Consider the following 15,220-nt stretch of genomic DNA (forward strand, 5'->3'; position numbering starts at 1 on the left):
TCCTAGAGTGTATAAATTGGCTGACAGGTACAGTTACTCTGATTGTCCTTTTTTTGTTTTTTTAATTTTGGTACCAGGGATTGAACTCAGGGGCACTCGACCACTGAACCACATCCCCAGCCCTGTTTTGTTTTTTTTTTTTGAGTTTTATTTAATAGAGACAGAGTCTCACTTTTACTGAGGCTAGCTTTGAACTTGGGATCATCCTGAGTTGTTTAGAGCCTCGCTTTTGTTGAGACTAGCTTTGAACTTGGGATCATCCTGCCTCAGCTTCCTCAGCCTCTGGGATTATAGGCGTGTGCCACCAGGCTCTGCTACACTCTGATTATACTTTTGACCTAAGTGTTTATAGGCTTTTTTTTTTCTGCCATCTTGTAAGGATTCTGCATATGAATTGTGTACTTCAAGTCCTATAGCAGGGCTGGGAAAACAACCTCTTTAAAAACAGTATGAGCATCTAAAAATTAAAATTAAAAATAATTGTAATTTTTAATGAGAAGATCCTGTGTTAAATTTTGGGCTTCCAAAGCAAGGAGAAAGAATCATCAATGGAGAAATGAAATTATGGCAAGACTTTTTATCTTCACAGAAAATTGTGATTTCCATTTGTGCTCCCAGAATGTTATTACCAGTTTCAGAGCTGTATAATAATGATACATAACTGTGGCTTTGCATTTCTGTTCTATTGTGGAATATAGTTTAGCTGGATATAGACTTTCCTATTCTTTCTCTTGAATTTTAAAAGCCAAGAAGCCAAAATAAATGCAAAAACATTTCTGTTTAAATATTATCTATAGGCTAGTATTATGGTGTAATCTGCTCTTTTGACTCATTTACCTTCATTACCTGTCCCCATATAAGTTTTTAGTAATAAAATTATAATGGCTTGATACAGGGGAGAAGGGAACATAACACTCCAAATGAGTCATTTTTTGTTGATGATATAAAGGAGTCAGAGTTACATGTTAGGATGAGAATATCCTCCTATAATTTTGGTTTTGCTTTTGATTTTTTCCCTTTCATTCACTTAATTTCTTGCCCCATCTCTGTTTCCTGCACATGTGCATGCCCTTGTGCTGTGTCTGCCATCACTGATATCATAGGAATCTCCCCAGACTTCAGTTGTGGTGGCCATTAGGTCCTAGATTTAAAAAAAAAAAAAAAAGGAAATAAATGGATTTTAATGGAATACTTATTAACTGCACTATCTAGAAAGTTATACTTACTGTTTAGAATTAATACTTGAGAATTTGCTATACATTAAATGGGGCTGTACTTGCAACACTAAAACGTGGTTAAGACTACCATTGCAAATGGATCTTACATATGCTAGGAAGTATTCTACTTGTGAACTACATTTCTAGTCCTAAATTTCAAAGTGCAAACTTGGTGTTTCCGATCAATTCCGAGTGTCTGATCTCTAGTTTTGTGAATCAGATATTCAAAACAAACTTACTCATGTTTAGATTATGGCAGTCTTGTATTGTTTTGAAGGTTAATTGCAATATATATGATTAAGTGTGAGAAATAATTCCTTAAATGCAGATCACATGCTGGTAAATAAAGCTGAAATTTAAGCACATGCCTTCTATAATAGTAAAACACATTCCAAGTAAACTGGCTGGGTGTAGTACTTAAGCACTTGGTAAAATCTGCTAGATTGCTTCTTCTATAAATGGTCTAATTGTAGACATTACCAGATAATTCCTTATACCTCCAAAAAATTGATTTGTTCAGGTTTATTGTATTATTCATGTGTATGTCAGTAGCTCAACAACCTTCTTTATTATCATGTCTATATGGAAATATCAACATATAAGATTAAGTAGGGGGTGATTTAAAAAGATCCTTCACTTTATGAAAGGTATTAGTTATGAAAGTTATTATTTAAAAGTAATCTGGCTGGGCACGATGGCACATGCCTGAAATCCCAGTGGCTCAGGAGGCTGAGACAGGTGGATTTCAAGTTCAAAGCCAGCCTTAGCAAAAGTGAGGCACTAAGCAACTCAGTGAGACTCTGTCTCTAAATAAAATACAAAGTCGGTCTGGACCCTTCTTGGGTCCTTGAATTGCCAGTTGTGTTTCAGCACAAATCTTTGTGTGCATTTCTCTAGGATAGATTCCTTGAAGTAGAATTACTGAATCAAAAATGTTTTTCATGTGGGTAGATAGTCAAGCCATCCTCCTCTTGAAAGTGTGTAAGTGAAGTTCACATTTTCCCCGTCATCACCTACTTAGTATCCTAGATATGGGATTTTTGTACATAATCTAATGCTGATTATCTACAATGTTTGATATCTAATGCTGGAACTTTTAGCATGGTTATTGTCAGCATTCTTTCAAAATAAAGTAGGACTAATACTTGGGAAAAGTTAGTGTTCATTAAGAGGTCATTGCTCACATGTCTGTTTGTATAGGACATTTTAAACTTTAAAAAAAAAAAAAAAACAGGATAATTCAGTATTTAAAGGTTACCACAAAGGGAAATTTCTCTTACAGTTCAAGTTAATATGGTTTATGTGAATATTTAAAATCAGGAAATAAGTTGTAAAGAAACTGTCTCTTGTTGTAATTGTCCTCCTACTATTTTGCCTTTGGAGTGTACAAATTATTATTCTCTTCAAATGGTTACTGACAACATCTATTTTTAGATTGTCTGGCTTCATAATACTACTTCATACATTTTGCCACATATAAATTATAATTTCTGTTCTTTCTGATTGGTTCTCACTGCCTGGAGATGTTAGGATTAAAAATCTTTCTGGATTTCTCTACTGTTCATTGTAGTGAAAGCCTGGCACAGTTGGGAAGACTCAGATTTGAGCATGAAAGAGTTAGTTGGGGCTTTTGAGCAAGTTATTGAAACTGTGTGAAGCTCATCTTCTGTGTGTGCACATAGAGTTTTGTGAGGAACATAGGTAATGTGTATCATGTACCTGAATATACTCAGTAACTTTATAACTATTTATGTGGTTTGACAACTTTTCTGCATTGGACTGCTTTAAGTAATCAATTTTAGAACAATTTTTAGGGGGAAAGGAAGTTGTAATTTGCAACAGAGCCAACTTTGGCATGTGGTATATCAGTAATTGGAAACATTTGTGCATTTGTGAACATTGGCCACTGTATGATTAAAAACAAATCACATTTTGTCAAACTGTTGTGTCACCTACTGAAATGATTGGTTTTAGATAGCATTTTACTTTTTTTTTTTAAAGCCTATTTCTGTTTTTGGCAATATAGAGGGTTAGAAATGCCTTCTGATCTTGTTCAGCTAAACATGCTAGAAAATATGCCCCCCACGTTCATATGCACTGTGTCTTAAATTATATATACGATATATACGTGTGTGAATATATGTATGTGTGTGTGTGTGTGTGTGTGTGTGTGTGTGTGGTAGTTGGTGTAGTGGCACCTGCACATAGTCCCAACTACTTGGGAGGATGAGGAAGGAGGAATGTTTGAGCTCAGGATTCAAGATCACTCTGGACAACATAGCAAGAGCCTATTTTAAAAAATCATACCTATATCTATATATATCATACACACATATAGACATATATACATATAAATGTATAAATAGCTGAGACCTGAGGCCAGGATCAGTTAGTGTTGCAGATCCAATGTGTGCCCTGTCTGCCATTTTCTGAAAGCCTAGAACCCAAGTTTGGTAGACTGTGAATATGAAGTGTAGGTGATAAAGACAGACTGAGGAGAGTAAGAAGACATACAGGAGGCACAGGGATAATGTAAGGACTCCCAAAGGGCAGTATCCTCCCCGTGGGAGATATTAAGAAGAATTCTTAACCACAAGACCACAGTCACACTCACTGGTCTGGAGCCAGAATTCATGCTACCTGTAAGTCTTTTTTTTTTTTTTTTTTTTTTTTTTTTTAAAGTTTGAAGGTCAAAGTGGATCTATAGTGAACACAGCACAAGTTGATACAAGTCTCTCTTGGAAGAATTCTCTTTAAACCAGGATCTCTGAGATTCCCCAAAGATGGAGTCCCAAGGACATGAACACATATTTTAATATAATGAACATACATAGAAACAAGCTACCTTAAGTGAGAGTCAGCAAATATAACAAGTTACATAAACTCAAAGATTGCAGATACTAGAATTACCATGTAGAATATAAATATGTCTACTGTGTAGACTAAGGGGAGCTTGAAAATATGTTAATAGGATTGATCAGATAGATTTGAAAAAAACCAGAGAGATCTGTAAATGAAACATATCTAGTAATTTAAATTTTAAAAATGGAACATATTGATTAGACACAGTGAAAGGGAAAACTGAAGTGAAAGGTAGACCTTAAAAGGTAAGATCAGAAATAGAGAAGGAAGGTTAAGAGTTAGAGAGGGATACAATAAGAAGGTAGATTACAAAGTCATTCGGAAACTCGCAAAAAGATAGTAGGATAGAGAATATGCAGTATTCCAAGTGGCTGGGAACTTTACAAAATTGGTGAAGAGTATAAATACTCAGATATAGGAAGCCAATAAGTACCAAACCAGGTAAATAAAAAGAAGTCCCTACATGATATATGATAGTTGTAGACTATTGAAGACTTGGGCATGGGGGGCAGTGGGGAGCAATGAAAGAGAGAAGACAGAATACAGAAAGGAATGGCACAGAGGCTTATATTTTAACAGCAAAAGCAGAAGCCATAGATAATGTAATGATATCCTCAGAGTCACGAGGAAGAAAATCATTAACCTAGAATTCTGTATTAAAAAAAAAAATTATTCCAGAATGAATGCGCCCAGCATGGTTGTGTGCACATGTAATCCCCTCAGCAGGCTGAGGCCCAGAGGATCTTGAGTGTCAAAGCCAGCCTCAGCAACTTTTAGCAAGGCCCTAAGCAACTCAGCGAGAACCTGTCTCTAAATAAAATATATTAGAAAATAAAAAGAGGGCTGGGGATGTGGCTCAGTAGTAAGTGCCCCTGGGTTTGATCCCTGGTACCAAAAAAAAAAAAAGAAAAAAAAAATGTAAGCGAGGGCTGGAGATGTAGCTCCGTGGTAGAGAGCTTGCTTAGTATGCATGAAGTCCTAGGTCCAACCCCCAGTACTGCTCCTCCCACAAAGATATAAAGATACTTCCAAAGTAAAAGGATAGTTAAAATTGTGTTTTACAGTGCTTTTAAACTCTGGAGAATGGGGAGGGAAGAAGGAAGAAAGTCTGTTAGTGAGGGAAGAGCCCAGGGATGATTGGCTGGGTTCCTTGTGATTTAACCTCATGGGCCCCAAAACGCTTAGTTAAGAAATGGTTCATATGAGCTAATTGTTTCTGATGACTGATAAAGGCTGGATTTGATTGTCTTTGCAGATAAGACCAAATATGGATGTAGATGTTGGGAGTACAGAGGTGGCAGTATGGCTGAATCCAGTGGGAACTCAGATATAAGGTTGAGGTGATGGCTATGATATTGAGGTTCAGACTGAGTTTAATCACCTTTTCAAGAAGAAGGGGGTACCCTGGATAATGAAGGAAGAGGGGAAATCTTAAATCTGCCATTTATAAAAAGACTTCATTCACAGTAAGTTACATAATCAAGACCAAAGAATGTACTTACTAATTGAAGGTTCCTTAATGTTTAACAGACCATTCCCTAGAGTTGGTGAAAACAGCAGCATTTGAAAATACATTTTTCCCTCTGAAAACATTTTCCTATGATTTGATGACAGTTGGCTTTGTTACTTTTTCTTCATCACCGGGGCAGTAATGAAGTGAGATGGGACTGGTTAAAATTCCCAAGGGAAGGATCTTTAGCTAGGGACAAAGTCTTAAACATTTCTGCTGAGATCACTGTGAAGCAGACACTTTAGCATTTGGACTTATTTTTGGATTTTATTAATTTACCCATACAGTTTTTTTGGGAGGCAGGCATTGGGGATTGAACCCAGGGGTCATTAACCACTGAACCACATCCCTAGCCTTTTCTTACATTTTATTTAGAGACAGGATCTTGCTGAGTTACTTAGGGCCTCACTAAGTTGCTGAGGCTGGCTTTGAACTCACAAGTCTCCTCCTGCCCCAGCCTCCTGAGCCACTGGGATCATGGGTGTGGGCCACCATACCGGGCTCCATACAAATATTTAGTTCATTTGTGGATTATGGATATGATAAGATATCTGTAGGAGCAAATGCATTTCCTTGAGATTCCAGTAGAACTAGATTTGTATGGAATATGAATAATTTGAATTTATGTCTTCTGTGGGTCTGTTTTCTTTTTAACAGAAGTAAAATTTCATATTACCACGATCTGTTTGATAAGTTACTGTGTGTAAAGATTTAGAAAGTGATAATGAGTAGTTCTTTCTTTTTTAATCCCTGTTGAAGTCATGGGCAGACTTCTTGATTCAACTATTTCATTTTCATCCTATGAAATTGCTCTGTTGTGGATTGAGAGCTGTTTAAACTACTAAAGTTTCCAGTTTGTGATTTCATGGTACAAGATATAGGATTTGGTGAAATGAAATGGCTTGACTTTGAGCCTGTTTCTGTCATCATAGTTACATTCAATTGATGGGCCTTGACAGTCCCTAAAATTGTCTTTTTTAATATGTAGGCTATTCAGTTTATTGAAACTAACTATAAAATGTACAGAACTCTGCTCTACGCATTCTATGTGGCCAAACAGTGCTCTACACACTCTGTGTGGCCAAACAGTAAAGCTAAGCAGTGCTTTATTTATCTGTTTTACCTAGATTAAAACCAGAACAATTAGCAGGTTTAGTTATATAATTCCTAGGTAGCACAGGACATTAGAAGATTCTCTTAGGAATGTATATGACAATCAAAATTTTGGGTGGGAAAAGCAAATTCTTGATAGAATCATTCTCAGTATATGTTTAAGAAATCTTTACTTTCTCTCCCATCCTCTGTTGCCAGATTTACACACATCACTCTCTGTTTTGGGTTTTAAGAGTCTCTCTTTCTTTCTGAATCCCAGGAACCTACATAGGCTTTAAATTCCTTTTGAATAAGTAAAACACCTTTGTTCTTATTTTTGTATAGGGAAAAGCAGTCAGGAGAAACATCGTAATTATTTGTATGGGTATCTTTTCATGTGTAGGTTGTATCTAGAGTATGCTTGTCTTCTTGCATCAGTAGGTAATTCTTTGAGAGCACGATTTAGATCTTGAATATTGGTAAGCTTTATCTTTCTTTTTCAGAAGTTCTATAAAATTAAAATTTGCCATCACTATCATTTTTAGGTGGAAAAATGATACTCAGATGTTTATAGATTATAATATTAAAGGATGTTCATTTGGTACAGAATGATCAGAGCACAATTTAAAAATAAATGTCAAAAGCATTTCATATTGTGGGAAATCTAAGGCAAGATGTGTGTTCACTTAAAACACAAAATTATTAATATGGATAGAGAAAAGGGATAAACTTCCAAGTGTACCAAAGGTGGCATTACCTTATTCAGGTACAAACCCTGCAAATGGAAAACTTAAATCACAGTCATATGGATTTTTATGCAGTCAAGTCAAAGCCCTTTGTGCCAGTTACAGCTTGTCAGTATCGCTCCTCCAACAGCTACAGAAATGCCTGGTGAGTTTGGTCACAATGATTCATCACCCATCTTGGGTTTCAATAAAATGATCCCACATATGAATCTGACCTCATGTCCTCCTTGGACACCTTGACAGTTCCTGTCTTAATTGCGTCTCCACCCTTATCCTTCTAATTTCTGAAGGTAGGAGGAGGGAACTTTGTGCCCTCTGAAGGGAAGGAGATTTATGAGATCAGGTAGTGGTACAGTGCTTGTCTAGTGTACACGAGGCCCTGGGTTTGATCTTCTGCACTGAAGAAAGAAAAGAACTGCAAAACAAAATGAGTTCACCACCAGCATATATGCAGGCCCTCCAAAACTAGGCTCTGCCTCAGGGAGAAAAATGAATGTCTCGTTTCTCTTCTAGGTTGTCCTTCTATTCTGGCCACTCCTCATTCTCCATGTACTGCATGCTGTTCCTGGCAGTAAGTACCTCATGTCTGCTGATGGTTGGGGATATGATGCGTGGGATGCTTGATTCTCCTAAGTGTCTGCTCTTGGGTTGCAAGTGGCAAAAGCCAAACAGACCATCAAATCTTTAAGTCTCCTGCTAAGAATGAACTGATGGGGTACCCTTCTTTGGGACATTTTCTGGAACACACAGATGTCTTCTGTGTACTCACAGAGGTCACTGATCCAGAGTCCCGGGCACCCTAATTGGGAGCAGGCTACCCATTGCTCATTGTGGGCGTTCAGCAGCCTCTTTGCTATGCCCAGGGCCTGCTCTGGTGAGCTGAATCCTTCTTATTGGAAGTGAGGGCAGCTGTTGTTGCTCCTGTTTGAGCAGGTTTTGTTTTTCTTTCATATTCTGAAATGTTTCCCAAACTGCTTTCCACTGGACCAAAGAGGCTTCCACTTCTGGAAGTGGTCATTTGCTCGACTTCCAGGTCCGAGTCTGACTGCTAGGCTTTTGAGCAGCACATAGTTTGCTGATGCATTTTACTAGCTTGGCAGTGAGGAGTTAGAAAAGATCTGCACCCATAGTTTGCTTATCAAGTTAGAGATGAATACATAAGGGTTTTTTTGGAGAGTAATAGAAGACCAAACTCTAGGACATATTCAGGGGATCTTTAAAAGTCAATTTAAATTTATTTTTATATTTTATTATGTTCTTTCTCTACATATACATATAAATATGTATATATATATATATGTGTGTGTGTGTGTGTGTGTGTATATATATAAAACTGTATAGTGTATTATCAACATTTAGGGGGAAAAGGATAAGATTTCTGTCTTAATAGATCAATTATAACTTTTTTCTTAATTTTCTTTGTAACTGGTTTTGTATATAGTTGTATTCTGTGCAAATTTGCAGATCCCTTGGTTTTTCCTTTGATTACATTTAGTGCTGTGTGAGTATTTAAGACTTAGATTAAAAATCCATGCTGTGTGGGCCTAGGGTTGTGACTCAGTGATAGAGTGCTTGCCTAACAAGTGTAAGATGCTGAGTTTGATCCTCAATACCACATGAAAATAAATAAATAAAATAAAGGTATTGTGTCCAACTAAAAGAAAAATACTAAAAAAAAAAAAAAAAAAAAAAAAAATCCATGCTGTGTAATATTAAGGATAGACTGATGGGAGTTAATTTGGTCTCAGAATTTAAAGTTAACTTTACTAGAATCTTGCTTTTATTTGAAAAAAACAAATTCCCACAATGAAAAGAATGTAAATTTCAGGTGTTATATAAAATTCAAACACACAGCTCAAACCATTACAGAGTTTTGGCTTTTCCAACATTTCTGGAAACTGTGCAACTTTCATCCTATGTTAATTTAGTTTTGTGAGAAAGCAACAAGGTACAAATTCAACAGAATTTAGTAATTTTTTTTTTTTTAAAGATACCCAAATGTTTCTGTAGACCTGCCATGGAAAATTTGACTTATTTCAAGGCAGTTAATAGCAAATAGTATTCTGACATCCCCTTTTATCTTATTAGGGAAAATCAGCATTCTTTCCAAATGGAAGCAACATGTTTTGCTTTTTAAATCGGGCACTAGGGGAGAAGGTGGAGGCTGGACAGTGGTAAGAGCCATTAAGAGCCTGAGAACTTTCCCCCAAACATAGGTTTGTGATTCTACTGAATGACATTTTAAGGGTGGGTGTATCCACACAGAGCTAGGTCTGCCAGAGTGACTTTTGTTATTCACTCACGTACGTGTGCTGCCATCTCAATCCTTCTGTATGAGACCTAGGAATCTAGTTTTGGTTGATATTGATGATGATTTGCATTTAACACTGTTTTTACCTTTTTGTGTGTGGTACTGGATGTTAAACCCAGGGGCGCTTACCATGGAGCTACATACCCAGCCCTTTATAATTAAAAAAAAAAAAAAATTGGGACAGGGTTTTGTTGAGTTGCCCAGCCTGGCTCAGAGTTGAAAGCCTCAGCCTTCTGAGTCACAGGGATTATAGGTGTGTGCCACCATGCCTAGCTATGCTAATTTTACTTTTGACTTTTTCTAATAATCTCCATGAAGAATAGAAATGAGCAATTGCCAGTTTTATAGATGGGGAGCAGAGGCCTTGGAAAGGGACTGCTGAGGTCTGTGAGCTCTCTGGGCATCTCTTGACTAGGTGACCCTTATTTGATTGCTTCCTTGATCTGTACCCTTGCCCACTTAATTTAAAGGTCAGGTGAGGCAGATCTTGAAGTAAAATGGTGACTGACCACTGTTTTTAATCTTGAACATTTTGATGCATATTTCATTTATCATTTTTTCTGCTCCTTTCTTGGCCCTTCTCAGAACATCTGTGAAATCTGTGTATCCAAACAGAAACTTGTACAGAGTTGTGAAATCTGAAATTCATGCAGAGAGGATAAAATGTGTGCAAAGAGAGCCTCAATTGGCAGGCTTGTTCTGTGGATATGCAGCAGCATATGAGGAGACAGTTTAGGGCTGTATGCGCAGGGAAAACGACCTCAACCACAATTTAGTAATTGGGTCAGTTCGAGCATTTAGATGAAGTTATAATGAGAAAAAAAAGCCAGGTTTGTTAGAGACCAAGGCCTGAGAGTAACCATGCACTGCATTTCACTGACTCTGGATGGTGGAGATATTTACTTGATTAGGATATAGGCCCCATTTTTTATTTTGGCCCTGAATACACAGGTATCTCCTTGCTTTCCTATTTATATACAACATTTAACCTCTCTTCTCCCCCAAATTCCTAAGGCAGTGACTCATCTTGTTTCCCTAGGCATCTTGGCACTATGGGTTAGGCCCAGAATGGGTGGAGATGTACAGTCATTTAAATCCTCAAGAATTCCTGACACCCAGGAATGAACTTTTAGTTAAAATTGTCTTATAAGTTAAATATCCTGGCCATTGTTCTGCTCTGGCAGGAAACCTAATCCTGTGCACTTCACAGTGCCAGGGAGTCTGTGAAAAGCACATGGCTGGCTGGAGATCAGGGCAGGACTGCTTTGCATGTGGCCTTCATGGGCTTAGTGATCCCCCTTGAATTTGGTTGAATGTCAGAGATTCCAGATTTACGTGATTATTCAGGAGAGTAGCAAATGGGATAAGAATGGTTTCTGGTACTATCCGGTTGAGGCTGAAGCTCCAGATTGTTTTTATCACTGCTGTTAGTAGCTGTACTATGCTCTAGCCACTCTCCTCCCTGCTCAGAGAGTTTCTTATTCAGCCTCCCTGTGTTTAGATACTGCCACCCACCTATGTATGACTTCCTGACTCTTTCAAACCACTCACTTTCCCCAAGATTTGTACTGTCCTTCATTTAGCACTGACCCTGTACCACCTAGTACTGTTGATATTTGATAAAGATGTTTCCCAAACTATGGAATATTAAGGATTGGGAATGTGATGGACAATTTATGGCCCACAAACCTCAAGTCCTGCCTGAGGTGGGTTTCAAGTCTAAATTTAGGAACTCCATAAATCCCAAAGATAAAATCAAAGCCAGAGAAGGCTAAGGTGAGGCCTACCTTACAGTGGTCTCCTGGCTACAGTTGTTAGTTTTCTTGACTAGGTCTTAGAAGTGGTGTTTCAAAAATAAGTAGATAAGAGTTCTAATTCTTGGTGTTGAGCATGCTGTTAGTCTGGTTCAGGGATTAACAAAAGTTTTCAGTAAAAGATCAGTTAACATATTTAAGCTTTTAAAAAATGTTTTGTGTGTGGTGCTGGGGCTCAAACTCAGGGTCTTGCACATATTAGACAAGTGCTCTACCACTGAGGTACATCACCAAAATAATGCTTTAAAAATATGAAACTATTCTTAGCTTGTAAGCTGACTCCTTGACTCTAGTTTAAAAGTGGGGAGGGGAACAAATCCTACTTATTTTTAAGAATGGAGTATTTTAAGAAGTATTAACAAGGTTAGTCAAGGAGAGGAAAAAATCAAAATTAATCAGCTTCAAAAAATATATAGTTCAACAGATTGATTTTAAAAGTGAGCTATAATTAGTCCTTTAATGGAAACTAAATGTTGTTTCAGAAATTTTAGCCAAAAATGGTTATATCCTATGTTTTAGTTTGGGCTACTATAATAAATTACCATAGACTAGATGACTTATAAACTAGAAGTGTGTTTCTCAGAGTTCTAGAGTTTGGAGGTCTGAGAGCTGGGTCTAACAAGCTCAGGTTCTGGTGAGCACCTTTCTCTTGCCTGTAAGCTGCCAACTTACTGGATCCTCACTGTGGAAGTAGCCAGGGAACTTTCTTAAAAGAGCCAGGGGTCCCTTGTAAGGAAAAGCACTAAACCCATAACAAGGGGTCTTCCCCCATGATCTCATCACCTACTGAGGTCCCACCTCCTAAATATTAGCACCTTGGGGGTTAGGATTTCAATGTATGAATTTGGGGGGACAAAAACATGAAGATTGCATAACCCTTAATGATAGTAAAATAATAAAAGAATACTCAAGTAGTGCTACAGATGTTGATTTTTTTAAATTTTAAAAACACTTTTTTTATATAAAGGAAAAATGCATGTCGTTTACATAACGGAAAGAGTGTGTATACTACTACTACTACTACTTCTTTTTTTTTTTTTTTTATATATATATATATAGCCCTCCCTGTGCAGTGGAGTCAGCACCATTTACTTTGACCAGGTCTTTGTGTACTTTTGTTAAGTGACTTTGGGGGTCTTCATGAAGAGGAGCTACAATGTTGATCAGTTTGGATCAGGAGGAAGGCCTTGGCACTTTTCATAGAAGTGAAGCATCTGCCACCTACTGGTGGAATGCCAGCTCCCTACACCTCCAGATTGCAAAATCTGGTTATTTTGAGCAAATTGATGTTTTCTGTCCTTACTCCTCTGAAGAATAAGAATTGCCTGTATAAATCTTTAGTAATGTCCCAGCTAAGAACTAATTATTTCTTTAAACTCAGTGGAGAGAGCAGCTTGTCTGAATGCTATGTGGAGGAGAGCTTGACTTTGCTAGGAGACAGAACACTTGATCCCACAGCTAGGCTTTCTGACCAGGACCTCTTCTGGGAAGAGTGGCTCAGGAGCCTGACTTTTGCTCATTTTCCTCTTCCTGGAGGCATAAGCCATACCTGGAATCTTCCTTTTCAGAAGGGCCAGTAGTGATGCCTGGTTTTATTGAGGACAATGCTGGAGGATACTGGTCGATTTCTAAGGTCAATTCTTCTCAAACTAGTTTTGCTTTCTAAATCTGGGCTGTGTACTCAGTGGTACTACTTGTTTTTGTTGAGCTCTTTTTAGAGTCACAGTCTGGAAGGGTTCACACGAATTTCTCCTCGTAAAGGGATAAAGAGGAGAAAAGAAAAAAAAAAAAAGAACTAGCAGCAGTTTCCTTCTGAGGTCCTGAGGTTGACTCACGTGTATCACAGACTCCTGAGGTATTTGTATAGATGAGAATGGTGTGTGTGTGTAGGTAAGTGAAGTATATGCTGTAATTCTTTAGCCTGGCTGTGTGTCCTGGAAACCCACACATCTCTTTCCAGTTGTCCTAGAGTTGTTATTCCTGTCATAGTAGTTGACAGCAGTGGAAGGCTGGGGGTGTTCCTTTCATAAACAGGATAGTGTTCAAATTTGTGAGCAGGGGTAGGTAATAGAGGGAATCATTCTTTCCAGAGTAAGGTCTGGGCAGCTGTCTGGAGAGTCTCTCCAAACCATTCTCCCTGTCCCAGGCTAACTGTTGGGTTAATTCCCTTTGCTTCCTCCTTTAAAATCTAGATCCCCGCCAGCATGGTTTCCTGGACTAGGCTCTCTTTTTCCAGCACTGCCTCTTTACCTCAGCTGGGAAGTTCTTTCTGACTTTAGTATTGTGGAATGCCCTAGTTAAAACATCATCCTCGCCATGAGTGGATTCTGCTTGCCATCTGCCTTGCTTGCTTTGCTGGTCTGCAGCAGGCTGCCTGGAGCCTGCAGCAGCACATTGCCTTTGCCTCTGAGGAGCCCTCCTTAAAGAACTGTAGGGTGTTGCTTCTATATCCCCCTTTCTTTCTAGTTGTCCCCATCACATTTGGCCTAGGAGTTACACCCTTGCACTGTCTGTAGGAAAAGTCCCAGGAGTGAACCTTGTAGTGATGCCTTCAGTGGACATTGAGTATGTTTGCAACTGAAGGGACTTTATTTTCTGTTTTTTTCACTGTTCGAACCCAGGTATATAAACAGACCATTTCCCCTCTCAATTTATAGCTTAGAAGTAAAACTGTACTATTTGAATCCTAGAAATCAAAAACTTAAAAACCAGAAATTTGGTTACACACACCAGGGAGGCTCTTAATTGACTTTCTTTTGGTTCTAAGTAGCACTCAGACCTCCTAAAAGGGGTGTATAGTGAAGATAGGACCTACCTTCTCTGTGTATCTTAAGGGCCACTGAGTTTTCAGTGTGGCTGCCATTCTCCTTCATTCTTTCTCTTACCTAACTGTAGCTTTTTGCTTCCTCAGAAATTTAGTTTGCAAAAAAACTATTATATTACCCATTAGGTGCCCTTTCTACAACTTCTGAAAATAGAGAACTACTTCATAATTCCAGTAGGAATCCTGAGGGAGAAACGGCCCAGGACATCTGAATGAGGCCTGATTTAAGTCTTCTAGTCATTGCCTTCCTAGAAGAGAAGGCAGGGTGGTGGTGTCCAAATAGGGCTCACCCCTTCAACTGCCTGTGTGGAAATCTGAAAGTAACAGACACTGCTGCTGAGCCTGGCTGGGACCACACGTAATATCTGTTGTGGGCCTGAATTCTTACAGCTCTTGAGGTGAGCAACCAAATGCCTTACCCTTGATAGGCTCAGTGTGTGTATCATTAGCAAATGGCATGCATGGGGGGGGGGGAAGCAATGAATTTGCAAATCAGAGACCTAGTGCATCATTTTATTGTTAGCTTAGACATTTAAAGCATGAGCTTTGTCCCTCTTTCTAGTTCTGAGAGCTAAGAGTGCTGAGAAGCTTCAGACTTTCAGTTTCTTTGTAGCAGTTGGGGAAATACGGAGGAATGGAGACTTCCTTTTAAAGGAAGCCATACTGGTACTTGCTTTGCCCCAAATCACAGGCAACGTAGAATGACACTATCGGCATCCAAAGCACCTCTATGGTCTGGCCACTTGTTAGTAGTCATGTTCTTTACTCTGGGGAGGAAGCACTAGTGTGATGTGTTTGGGAACTTCAGGATAAAAATAGCAGGCTGACCACAGACTTTCATTTC

At 38.4% G+C, this 15,220-nt stretch overlaps 1 protein-coding gene across 2 annotated transcripts in view; it reads left to right on the plus strand.

The window, feature by feature from the left end:
- Window positions 1–15,220, plus strand: part of Plpp1 (phospholipid phosphatase 1) — a 92,615-nt gene that overhangs the window by 74,123 nt on the left and 3,272 nt on the right. For both annotated transcript variants that reach the window (XM_076857289.1, XM_076857290.1), the window contains exon 4: window positions 7,941–7,998. In XM_076857289.1, the coding sequence (XP_076713404.1) occupies window positions 7,941–7,998 (58 nt within the window). The remainder of the gene's footprint in view (window positions 1–7,940; window positions 7,999–15,220) is intronic.

The sequence above is a fragment of the Callospermophilus lateralis genome, chromosome 5, assembly GCF_048772815.1.
Source record: "Callospermophilus lateralis isolate mCalLat2 chromosome 5, mCalLat2.hap1, whole genome shotgun sequence".
Classification (NCBI taxonomy): Eukaryota; Metazoa; Chordata; class Mammalia; order Rodentia; family Sciuridae; genus Callospermophilus; species Callospermophilus lateralis.